The sequence below is a fragment of the Nelusetta ayraudi genome, unplaced genomic scaffold (genome assembly GCF_046127955.1).
Source record: "Nelusetta ayraudi isolate G7.1 ecotype Tasmania unplaced genomic scaffold, CSIRO-AGI_Nayr_v1 ptg000163l, whole genome shotgun sequence".
NCBI lineage: Eukaryota > Metazoa > Chordata > Actinopteri > Tetraodontiformes > Monacanthidae > Nelusetta > Nelusetta ayraudi.
In genome coordinates, this window is record NW_027466213.1 from 667,249 (window position 1) to 679,433 (window position 12,185).

General features: G+C 46.8%; 2 protein-coding genes and 1 non-coding gene across 4 annotated transcripts; all 3 read right to left on the reverse strand.

The window, feature by feature from the left end:
• Positions 1-2,725: 2,725 nt before the first annotated feature.
• On the reverse strand, positions 2,726-5,268 carry LOC142880244 (C-X-C chemokine receptor type 1-like). The gene is made up of 2 exons (XM_076014015.1): positions 4,761-5,268; positions 2,726-4,034 (listed from the first exon to the last, which is right to left on the reverse strand). The coding sequence occupies exons 1-2, from the start codon at positions 4,765-4,767 to the stop codon at positions 2,935-2,937; spliced, it is 1,107 nt and encodes a 368-aa protein (XP_075870130.1). The 5' UTR covers positions 4,768-5,268; the 3' UTR covers positions 2,726-2,934.
• A 1,447-nt stretch (positions 5,269-6,715) lies between these two features.
• On the reverse strand, positions 6,716-10,767 carry nabp1a (nucleic acid binding protein 1a). Of its 2 annotated transcripts, none has more exons than XM_076013979.1 (6): positions 9,743-10,767; positions 9,431-9,569; positions 9,212-9,283; positions 8,778-8,862; positions 8,188-8,239; positions 6,716-8,004 (listed from the first exon to the last, which is right to left on the reverse strand). In XM_076013979.1, the coding sequence occupies exons 1-6, from the start codon at positions 9,834-9,836 to the stop codon at positions 7,787-7,789; spliced, it is 660 nt and encodes a 219-aa protein (XP_075870094.1). In that variant the 5' UTR covers positions 9,837-10,767; the 3' UTR covers positions 6,716-7,786. The 2 variants fall into 2 exon arrangements, with proteins under 2 accessions (XP_075870094.1, XP_075870093.1); XM_076013978.1 differs by having other exon boundaries at positions 8,170-8,239; positions 9,743-10,765.
• Positions 10,768-11,782: 1,015 nt separating this feature from the next.
• trnas-cga (transfer RNA serine (anticodon CGA)) lies at positions 11,783-11,864 on the reverse strand. The gene has a single exon. It is a non-coding gene; the product is annotated as a tRNA-Ser (tRNA).
• Between the last annotated feature and the right edge of the window lie 321 nt (positions 11,865-12,185).

The following is a 12,185-nucleotide window of genomic DNA, read 5'->3' on the forward strand; positions in this document are numbered from 1 at the left end:
TTTTCCCGAAGACCCTTGAACCTTCCCAGGCCGCCGCTGTCTTCTGGGAGCTTCTCCGGCACCGAACCGGATCTTGGTGGACCGTCTTCCTCCTCCTCCTAATCCTCCTCCTCCTTCTTCTCTTCTTGCGTGGCTTCTGTCAGAGTGCCAGCACCAAGTCATGTCCAGAGAGCGAGCAGGCGCGGGGCTCCCCTACCAACCCTTCCTGGTCTCCAGGAGCTAGACCACCCTGCTCATGGTCTCCCCTGCAGCCCTGCCGGTGGCTCTGAAGTGGGAAGTGACAGTGGCAGCCCAGCGAGCTGCGCAGTGACAGCTGCACGCTGATCCATTTGCCCACTCGCTGCCACACTCCCGCCCCTCCGGTCATTTTTAGCCAACCCCGGGTCACTAGAACATGTGAGACGGTGCAACACTTAGTGGCTCCAACATGGTGGTCATTCCGGGATATACATATTTGATTTGTAGGTCAGATTGGGAGGCTGACGTCGGGCCTCCTGGTGGTGATGAGGTGTTCAACTGAGAATCACACACACACACACACACACACACACAAAACAAAATGCTTTTACACAGAAGATTGAGCTACAAAAATCTGTGGCTCTCTATTAAATTTTAAGCACCTTCTAATTTTCTTGACACACACTGTTGGAGAAGAGCTCCACAGTTGGGGTGATGGCACCTGCAGCTGTCTGCAGCAAACACAAAACAAGACGAGCAACAAGAAGACACAAAAGCGCCAGGCTCACTTGGAGTTGCCAGACTCTAACTGACATGACAGAGTCACAGCTGTCACCGACTGAGTCACCAGTGTTGACACACTGCAGCGTCAGCAGTCACACTCCTCCTGCATTGTAACACCTTGATACATTGTAACAACATGTGTGATTATCATTGTATTAACACCTTTATAGATTGTTTTGCATTTTCAGGTTGCTTAAATATGGAATACAATATATCAACATCACTGTGACAATTATATGAGTAGTAGCATTGGTAAGATACAAAGAGATTAGATGAACCTTTACACAGGGTGGAATTTGCCAAGTTATTAGTAGCAGTAGTAGTAGCAGTAGTAGTAGCAGTAGCAGTAGCAGTAGTAGTAGTTGTAGTAGTAGTAGCAGTAGCAGTAGTAGTAGCAGTAGTAGTAGTAGTAGCAGTAGCAGTAGCAGTAGTAGTAGCAGTAGTAGTAGCAGCAGTAGCAGTAGTAGTAGTAGCAGTAGTAGTAGCAGTAGTAGTAGCAGTAGCAGTAGTAGTAGTAGTAGCAGTAGTAGTAGTAGTAGTTGCAGTAGCAGTAGTAGTAGTAGCAGTAGCAGTAGCAGTAGTAGTAGCAGTAGTAGTAGTAGTAGTAGCAGTAGTAGTAGTAGCAGTAGTAGTAGCAGTAGTAGTAGTAGCAGTAGCAGTAGCAGTAGTAGTAGCAGTAGTAGTAGTAGTAGTAGCAGTAGTAGTAGTAGCAGTAGCAGTAGCAGTAGTAGTAGCAGTAGTAGTAGTAGTAGTAGCAGTAGTAGTAGTAGCAGTAGTAGTAGCAGTAGTAGTAGCAGTAGCAGTAGTAGTAGTAGCAGTAGCAGTAGCAGTAGTAGTAGTAGCAGTAGCAGTAGCAGTAGCAGTAGTAGTAGTAGTAGCAGTAGTAGTAGCAGCAGTAGCAGTAGCAGTAGTAGTAGTTGCAGTAGCAGTAGCAGTAGTAGCAGTAGCAGTAGTTGCAGTAGTTGCAGTAGTAGCAGCAGCAGTAGTAGTAGTTGCAGTAGCAGTAGCAGTAGTAGCAGTAGCAGTAGTAGTAGTAGTAGTTGCAGTAGCAGTAGCAGTAGCAGTAGTAGCAGTAGCAGTAGTAGCAGTAGCAGTAGTAGTAGCAGTAGCAGTAGTTGCAGTAGCAGTAGCAGTAGTAGCAGTAGCAGTAGTAGCAGCAGTAGTAGTAGCAGCAGCAGTAGCAGCAGTAGTAGTAGTAGTTGCAGTAGTAGCAGTAGTAGCAGCAATCTTCTCCTGCACGTAACTTGGCTGTGACTGACGGGACAAGAGCTCATGTGTGGAAGACCAACTCTGTGGAAGTGCTGGGTGCACTTGCATTGTTCTGTATTTGAAGCCTGTTTCTGGTTGCGCCGAGTGTTTTATCCTCGTCATCTCACTTTATTACAACAATCGTTTTTCTGCACTGCTTCGAATGACTTACACACTGTTGCGAAATCCTCTTCATGATGATAATAATGTTGTAAACCAATCAGCTCGCCACCTGACCCAGGGTCAGAAAGTCAAGGCTGATGAGAAGCTGATGGAAAACACCTGCAGACTCACCTTGCAAGAACCAGCGGCCACGCGAGTTCCTGCGTGAATCCACTTGTGGAACATCCAAGCAGAGTCGCTGCCGCCTGCAGAGGTCCGTCTGTAATCTGATATCAGGTTTCCGTCACGGTGGACGTGGAGACTCGGAACTCGTCAGATTGCTGGGCAGCTTTTCACATCAGCTGCGGGTGACGCGGATGAAAATTGTGGCGACATATCGAGTGAAGCTTTGATCGCAACCGTGCAAATATTTGTGTTGGCATATTAAAAAAAAAAAAAAAAAAAAGCCTGTCTTTAGCTAATATTTTAGATGTTGCTCGCATTTCAGTATTTGTGTTTACGGATGTAAATACAGTCTGGAGTGTTGTGTTGTGGTGCCGCTGAAACATGCACAGCTGTGGTGAAGCTTAAATATGTTTCTTCAAAGAATAAGAAGTCAAGGACAAGAAGACAATGAAATATTATTTTGCTTTATTAAAAAAGAATTTAAAAAAAAGAAACGTGAGAAAATAGACATCAAAACTAAGCACAGAAAAATAAACATCTACACGTATATATACAAGACTTGCTTCTGATGATTGTTGGAAAGTTTTCATGCAGTGGACAAACTGAGGTGATAAATGTAAATGTTAACCGTCCCAGCGAGTCTCTGCTCCATCCCGTTCACACAAACGTGGACGTGGCGTCCGACGTCTGCGAGCTTCTGCCGCAGGTCCTGCTGACGGCCGTCTTCTCCACCTGCTCCATCAGCGTGGTCCTCCTCCTCCTCCCCACCAGCTCCAGCAGCTTCTTCCTGAACTTCTCCCCCCCGAAGGCGTACAGCAGCGGGTTGACGCAGCTGTGCAGCAGACCCAGACTCTGGCTGACAAACACGGCCCGGTCCACCGCCCTCCTGGCCGGGCACTGGTACTGCACCAGCTTGGTCCTGAGGAAGGTGTCGGCCATCACGGCCATGTGGTACGGCGCCCAGCAGAGGAGGAAGGCCGCCACCACCAGCACGATCACCCTCATGGCTCGCCGCCGCTGCAGCTCCCCGCGGATGCGGAGGATCCGGCCCATGGTCACCCCGTAGCAGGGCAACATGACCAGCAGGGGGAGCAGGAAGCCCAGCGTGTGGCGAAGCATCCTGGTGGCCAGGCGCCACGTGTCGGCGCTGTGCGGGTCGTTGAACTCGGCGCAAACCGCCCGACTGGAGTCCTCGGTGACGAAGGAGGAGCTGAGGAAGCCCGGCAGGGACAGCAGGGTGGCGAGGGCCCAGACCAGCGCGCAGATCCGCCAGCTGATTGGCCGGCGGTCGGCCTTGCGCACCTTAGCGGCTCGCACTATGACCAGGTAGCGGTCCACGCTGATGCTGGTCAGGAACAGGATGCTGGAGTAGAAGCTCAGCTCCTGGACCACGGTGACCAACTTGCACGCGGCGTCGCCAAACAGCCAGCCTCTGAGCACCGAGGTGGCCCAGAAGGGCAGGGTGGCGGCCAGCAGGAGGTCGGCCACGGCCAGGTGGAGGAGGTAGACGTCGGAGGGCGGCAGCGGCTCCTGGCGGCGACGGCCCACCACCGCCAACACCGCCAGGTTGCCGGGCACGGCCAGCAGGAAGACCAGCAGGTAGAAGGCACTGATGGCGGCCAGCGCCGCCTCCGGGATGAGGAGCGAGCCGCAGGGCTGCGTCTCGGGGTCGATGGTGAAGTTGGAGTCGCCGGAGGTCAAGTTGAGCTCGTGGTAGATGAAACCAAAGTCCAGGTCGAATCCAGACGGAGTCGGATCTGAAGAGAGAGATCAGAGTGAAGTCATTTATCTATCTATCTGTCTATCATCTATCTATCTATCTATCTATCTATCTATCTATCTGTCTATCTATCTGTCTATCTATCCATCTATCTATCATCTATCAGTCTATCTATCTATCTATCAATCTGTCTATCTATCCATCTATCTATCTATCATCTATCATTTCAATTATGGTGAAATTAAAGGACAATTATACAATCTCTCTCATACTTTGCAACTTTGTGAAATCCACAATATTGAGTTATCGTTGCTTATCAATGGCTTCAAATAAAAGAACAATAACATATACAAATATACATAACAATAATATATGGAATATCTGATAGTAAGAAATGCTAATAAAATCATTCAACTTTGTCATGACTAATCTAACAATGTCATAAGGTTTTGTTGAATTATTTCACATTTACCACTTTGCAGTTAGATTTTATTTAAAAAAAAAAAAAAGTCTTATCTGACTTGAGTGTGGAAGAAATTTACGGATCAACAATACTGAATTAACACAACTTATAATAATAATAATAATAATAATAATAAAGACAATAATAATAATGTATGTATGTAATAATACTGTATGTAAAGACAAAAAAGAAATCAGTGCTTTTCAATGAATGTTGACAGGTTGCATCATAATTAAATAGTAATAATACATTTTTTAATATATACTGTATATCTAATATTGCCAGGATGAAAATACTCACCAGTCATTGTGGTCCGTTCAGTGTGGAAGGCAGCCAGTTTGTCACAAGAACAGGAGGAACCAACCGTCTTCTTCGTTGTTGTTGTTGTTTCTGCTCCTCCCACCAGCAGAAGCAGCAGCGCCTCCTCATTGGCGCACGTGCGTTTGACGTTGACCAACCTCTCACAAGGGGAGCTTCCCGAATCCACCAGTGAAGCCACGCGCACCCTGACGCCACAGCATCAGGTCCGCTCGGCCGGCACTCTGTCGGGCCGCGGCTCCGTCGCTCTGCAGACTCTGCAGTCTTTTCCTTCATCGTCCGCTTCCTGCACCTTGAATCTGAACTCCACCTGTGAAACAATTCTGCTCACAACTTCAACCGCTGTGGGTGACCAGGTTTTTTTTTTCCTCAGTCAGTGGACTTCCTCCTTATGAGCGCATGCCACAGTGAGTCACGAGTGTCATGCGACGCAAGGTCACACTGCGGGCAAAACCGAAAGAGAAACCTCGTGTTGACAAATAAACAAAGTGTTGGGGGGGGGGGGGGGGGGGTTGAAAAATAAACAGTTTGAAGGGGATTCTTTCAATAGCAGCGCCTCGGTGTTCAGTAACTGTTTCTGCACAATCATTTAAAAAAAAAAAACACACACACACACAATACTAATACGAATGAAATGTTACTTGTATGCTCCACATCTGTACCTGCTGATAGGGATCAGCAGCACGGGCCTCAGTCTTTGGCCCCCTGCTGACAGGAAGTCCAAGTGAAAACACTTGGGGCCTCATGATGTGATTCCGCGGCTGCCGCACCACCACAGGGGGAAGTTCCAGGCGCATGACACACATCTGTTGTCAACTCGTGGGCAACCTGCATCACATTTCCTGACGGCCCGCTCATGTGTCTCTGCTGTCAATGTCACAAGAAACTGGTTGGTTTTTTTTTTGTGCACGTGGGATTACAAGACACTTTTTCTGCGTTGCAGATGGCAGCCAGCTGCCCGCTACTCAAGCAACAGAAAATCAGTGTTTTTAAAAGTGCAACCAGAAGCTCAGCCTCACTGCTATTGATCATCATTCATTGGAAGCTGCAGGATGAAGCGGTTGCATGTTGTAGCAGCTTCCACAGACCATTAAAACTCAAAAAAAACAATTCACAACTTCATTTTTGTCGTCTACCAATGTGAAAAGATGTCTTGTCTGGGTCACGCAACCGGGAAGATACTCGCGTCAGTTATGTGCAGAAAAAAAATATTGTGCCATGTGGACACAGTAGGTGTACAGTTGTGCATCAAGGGGTAATAATGAATGAATTCTATATACTGTAACAGACAGGTTAGTTCCACTATGCTCCCTCGTGTGATTGATTAGCAGGCCGCAAGATCTCACCAGCTTCTACAGACTCCTGCACACATGTAGAGAACAATGACCTATTTTCTTGGATGGGGGTGAGATTTGTGATTTTTTTTTTTTTTAACAGAATAAATCATTTGAAACAACCCACTGGCCCCATGTGACAGACGACCAGAGGTGCTTGGTGCAACTGTGTTGTTTTGTTTTGCCAGGAACTGCTGCGGTCCAAAGATTTGTGACGTGCTGCTACAGAAGTCCAAAAACTCACCAATGATAAAAACCCTGGTCGACAACAACCAACCTCATTTTCATTCATTCATCTTCTATACCAGCTTATTCCTACTCAGGGTGACGGGGGTCTGCTGGAGCCTCTCCCAGCTGTCTTAGGGCGAAGGCAGGGTGACACCCTGGACAAGATCATTTTCCATCATATCGGATTATTTCTAGGTGTGCTTTCCTCTCGGGGCACTAGGGGGTGCTGTGGAGAAGTCACTTGACAGTCATGTCTCACTTTAAAACAACATTAAAGAACCCAACAACAACAACTACGAGTTCCTAAACTGACTGAAACTGACACTTTCCATCAACAGCAACTTGCGCCAAAACAAACTACAAACGAAAAGCAAATGTGGTAGCAGAATTACTGTAAAATTTATTTGGTGAACCGTTGCGCCGGTACTGAAGTGGTCCCACCTTGATCAAAGGTACATCTGATGGCAAACATGAAAAAATGACACGTATGAAAACAGTTTCTTCCCACGGAGCATTAAAAAAAAAAAAAAAAAAAAAAAAAAACAACCTTCAAAACTTCCACCTTCCCTGTCACAGAGCTGCTTGGACTACAGTTTGGTTACAGCAGGCAGAGGGACGACCCCCCCCCCTCCCTCCCTCACCGTGTGCCTCGACATTTTCACCAACTTAAGGCCTTTTCCGCTGAAAAGCAGAAGTTGATTTTTTTTTTCTTTTTCTTCCTGATTTTGATGACAGGCACCCACGCCCAAGCATAAATAAAGAGAAGAAAGTGCATCAAGTGTTCAAGTAGGGTGTGAAGTTTGAAAGAACGCAAATGGCAGAAGAGGATTCAGAGGGTGTGTGTGTGTGTGATTTGGGGGCTGGGGGGGGTAACACTGGTACTTGACTGGGCGCAGTGGTTCCAAAACGTCTCTTACATCAAGGATCCTAAAATTGGCCCGACTCCACAGCATTTCGTACGCAGGGGAACAAAGACCAAGACTTTGAATCAAGATGTTTTTGTTTTTTTTGAAGAAAAAAAAAAGTAATGGGGTTTATGTCATGACTGCAGGGTTCAGATGTGTGTGGGTGACCAATGAGCCCCTTTGCTATGGCGCCACCTGCAGACAGCCCTCAGGAGGGCTTTGAAGCGTCCACAGTGAAACCGCTGAATGTGTGAGTGGTGGTGGTGGTGGTGGGGGGGGGGGACAAGAAGGCCGGTGGCGACTTGACTGCTGGCACCTGAACGCATCAAGTGGAGAGACGCAGTCGCACTGTGCTGCCCAGAGACAAAACCACGACGCATGATCAACATCAAAGTTTTTTTAAAAAAATGTTTTTCTGAGTGTCTGCAGAAACTCGTGAGCTCGTCCTACGACTGTGGGCCGATGTGACAGAGACTGCGGAGGGATATGTGGGGAGGGGGGAGGGGGCGGGCATGGGGTAGATCTCCCATGATTCCCACTTTCATCTCTTGGCACGCCGCGGGTCCCTGCCGTTGCTTATTGTGACTGAAGACTTTCCCGAAGTGGGCGGAGCCCCGGCTGTGACAGGCGGCGCTCCGTTGCCTGGCGACCGGCCGTTGGCCCGGCCCATGTTCCCGAACGTGGCATCGCGTGCGCCGCCGCCAGGCGCCGCGCCACTGCTGTTGTTGTTGTTGGCAAATGGCGCCATGGCGCCGTTACCTGTGAGCCCAGAAATGAGACAGAAAGATAAAGAGAGACAAAAATAAATAAATAAATATAAATCAGAATTACTGTCAATTACATTGGCGTAATTTAAAAACAAGGCATCCAAACAAAGATTCATTGTGTTTAACTGGTGACATCATAGAGGGATAATATACCGACCTGGTGGGGCCCCAGTACCTGAATTCTGATTGGGCGGAGAGTTTCCTCTCTGATTCTGGTCAGGTTTACCCTGAAGAGAGAAAACTGCACATTAGTGTTGGGTAAAAAGAAAACAAAGCAGCACCCCCTGGTGGCACGCGTGTACAAACTCTACATTAGTCTGATTTATGAACAGATTGACAACAAAATTGGTTTCAAAAGTCAGTGTTACCAACCCACAATGGTTGCTATGTTTCATTCAGAAATTTTCTTTTTTTTTTGGTGCAGCCTCACCACTTCTGTCAAATCCTTTAAATGACTTTCTCAGGGAACAGAACATTATCTCAGTTATTTTCTGCTTTTGTAATGAACACCATGGCATCAAATGCTAAGAGCAGCCACTCTGGCTAATGATGGAGCTGTGCAGCGTATCATAACAATACTTTGCTCTAGATTTACGGCAAGGTGCGTCATTTGCCAACTTGGAGGAGGGAGGAGCTCTGATGTGAAGGAACCATAGCCGAGTTTGGAGAAAACAAGAGGTATTGTAATAAAAACAAAGGTTTTTGCGTAAGCGTGGGTGCTGGAGGACATTGTGAGAGGTTGGGAGTGGGTGCAGAGTGACTCACCGACTTGTTTTGCTGGTTTCCTTGGGCTAAAAGCTCTGGGTTTGGTTCGCTGAAGTTTGGCACTTCTGAATATACCATACAGAACCTGTGGAGTGGGAAATCTTTTTTTTTAAACATGTCATCATATTGTGCCTGTCTCACGCAGTCCAGAGGTATTTTCTATTGTTGCAATTCATTTACCACTTTTTTTTAAATTTCCATTTCCAGAATTTTAGTTTACCCTGCAAGTATACATTGCAGAAACTAATATGCTTAAAATCACATTCTAACTGGCCAGATTGTTGGAGGATGGATTCCAATTGTGAAAAACATTTGCAGCAAAGTCGAGCTGTGTGTTAGTGGTTCAGGAATACCGTGTTTTACGCTTGGTGGAGCCAGAGTTCCAAAGGAGCCAAGAATTGTACAGATTTATAAATAGATGTTTGGCCACTCACTCTCCGATCTTCTGCAGGTCTCCTCCTCGTCCAGTGTATAAGGTCAGGCAGCCTTTCCATATGGACGCGTAGCTAAAACACAAATCGCACGTTAAAACTCAAGTCAATTTTTTTTTTTTTTTAAGTGAGTTCCTGTGGAAGTCAGGGGCCCCGGCAGAGGCTCGTTCATGCGTGTCGGTAATATTATGGGAGTAAAGAGTGCTGGTCTTCGGGCCCTACCCTCTGGTTAGCTTGATGATGTCTCCTGGCTGGATAAGACTGCCCAGCTCGTCCCAAACCGAGATAGCAATGCTGCCGCTCTTGTCCGCCACCTTGCAGGAGCGAACCTCATGGCCGTCTTTCGTCTTCGTCACTCTTCCTACAGTGGTGAAATAAAGGCAACGAGAGTGCGTGGGCGACAGACAATAGGGTGCAAAACTGGTTAAAATTAATGACTGCATTAGACGTGGAAAAATCCGCGTCACTTTAAGAAACAGACATCCGCTATGCTGCTGTTAAGTTGGCGGAGTCGCGAGCCAAGTGGCTACTTACCTATTTCCAAAACGATGAAGACTATGTTCAAGTTTTTCGAGCCGGGCTTCACGTCTTTTAACAAAAATACGCCTTCAGTTGCTGGACTTGCCATTCTAAATGTTGCGGGCAGCGCAACAACAGCTCTACCCGTCCTCCCACGTCAGTCTTACGGCAATGAAAAGCGATGTGATGGGCAGATAGTGTTAGCTACGGCTCGAAGCTAACCGCCTAGCCGACAGCTAACCCGCCCGTACTTCTATAAACAACACTTTCGTTGCTGCAATTTATACCGTGCCCTGGTGATTGCCTCTAAGAGAAACAACAAGAAAAACGTCCAAGTCAAAAGACAATGAATTGCGGTTGGAAGGGAAAGTCTCAAAACAAAAAGTCTTCGGAGCTAACGTGAGCTATGTGACGATTTTCCCCCTCATGCTACGTAGCCTCGCTAAGTCAAAACTTGGCTAACCGGCAGCTACTTCGTCTTATTTTTTCCTCAACTCCCCTTTTGCGAGTATCGTCATGGTGGCAGCCGCATAATGCAAGTTAACGAAACTGTGGTGACAACGCAATAATGTGACCTGGAGGCACTTCACTAGCGGTTTAGCAATAGTGGCTGAGATGTCGAAATCAGAAACGGCTGTAATAATGAATAGGTTGATGAATCCAGAACTGCCAGTCAAATCTGTAGTGATCTTTGATTATTCCCCCCCCTGTAGAGCTCTTCGTTGACCCGGAGTTTTCTAAGAGCTTGTGCAATTGTCAGTTACGTAGGCTATTTGTAAGACAGTCAATATACCCGCTCTATTTTTTTTTTCTTTCTTTTTCAATTCGACCGCATTTCCTTTGTGAGCCCTGAGCAGGAACGATCCGCTATGCGAGCGCGTTTATCTGGCCAGATGCTTCACAAGGCTAATGTCTCTATCTGTAGTGCCACCGTCGCCCTGTTTTCAGTGTCCTTGTTATTTATGCCGGAACAATAGTTAATATCCCCCCAAACGTAGTTTAAAAAAAAAAAATCTGACAGCTACACGTTGTGCCCAATGGTTCAACAATCACCCCCAGGTTCTACGTAATGCGTAGCGGGCGGCCATTTTTATAGCGTCGCGGCCACTTCCACGAAGAGGCAGAGGGAAGGGGGTGCTCGCGCAGAAACTTCTTCCTCTGTGCCCCGAAACAATCCAAACGCAAACATCCACAGACATTTTCGAGGCCTCAAAAATAATACATCGCAACGCGGGAGGATTATTTGGTCCGACGATGCGCTTATTTGTCACCAGAAAACTCTTATGGTTTGTACCAAAAAAAAAAAAAAAAAAAGTTGATTCCGAAACAACGCGAGAAGAGGACGTGTGACATACGAGAGAGAGAGAGAGAGAGAGGGAGAGAGAGAGAGAGAGAGAGAGAGAGAGAGAGAGAGAGTTGTCGATGGGAAAGTCGGAGAAAACTCTGTATATATGGCGGAAGGGGCCGGATTGGTCAGGACACTTTATGGCAAAACTATACGGACCCCATATTAGACATGGTCCATATTAAACATAAACAATCAATAAAGTTTAAGGCCCTGCTCGTGCAGCGAGATGTTTACACAATCCTCAAACGCCCTCCTGTGGCCAGAATTAATCAGTCTTGCTTTGATTAATCAGCTGCGACTGACATAGCTGTTGGCAGAGTGGCAACATGTTGGAGAGATAATTACAGTATATATGAAAAGCAAAACGACTGTAACTTTAATACGATCTCGCAGATGTACGCTCTTTAGCATTCTCCCCCCCCTCTCTCTCCCTCAGCGCCACTGTAATCTATCATTATTCCATAATGATCATTTTGGTAAATGCCTTTTGTAAGCCTCACTGGGAAAACTACAAACCATCCCATCATCCCAGCGTCTTACCGCGGACGTTGGGTCGGTGTCCGACGACGCCGCGAGATTGAAGAAGTTACTGTTCCCGCTATTTAAAAAAAAAAAAAAAAAAAGCCGTCACCATTTCACTTTACTTTGTAGTGCTGCGAACGTGACATAAAAGTCAATGGAAACGGCCCCGCGTCACAATAAAGAAACGTCACGAACAGGATTCGAACCTGTGCGGGGAAACCCCATTGGATTTCGAGTCCAACGCCTTAACCTCTCGGCCACCGTGACAGCATGCAATTGCATTACGCAAAGATGGGTTATATACGTGTACGTAAGTGTGAATACTTGATACATTTCACAAATCATTCTTAAATGGCGAGCGTTTGAAGTCTTTCACCCGCCCGGAACATCTTTGACGGCCTCGTATCATCTGTAAAAGGTCGCACAAAGCTAGAAAGTCTTACAGGCTGAGCGCAGACCGCATTACCGTGGCATCAGTTTCAACACGGGAGGGAGACAAAACTCTCATTTTATGCGGTTGTGCAAAAAAAAATTAAAAAAAATGACAGTGATGTTTTGGTGAGTTCCAACATATTTCAAAACAAGTAA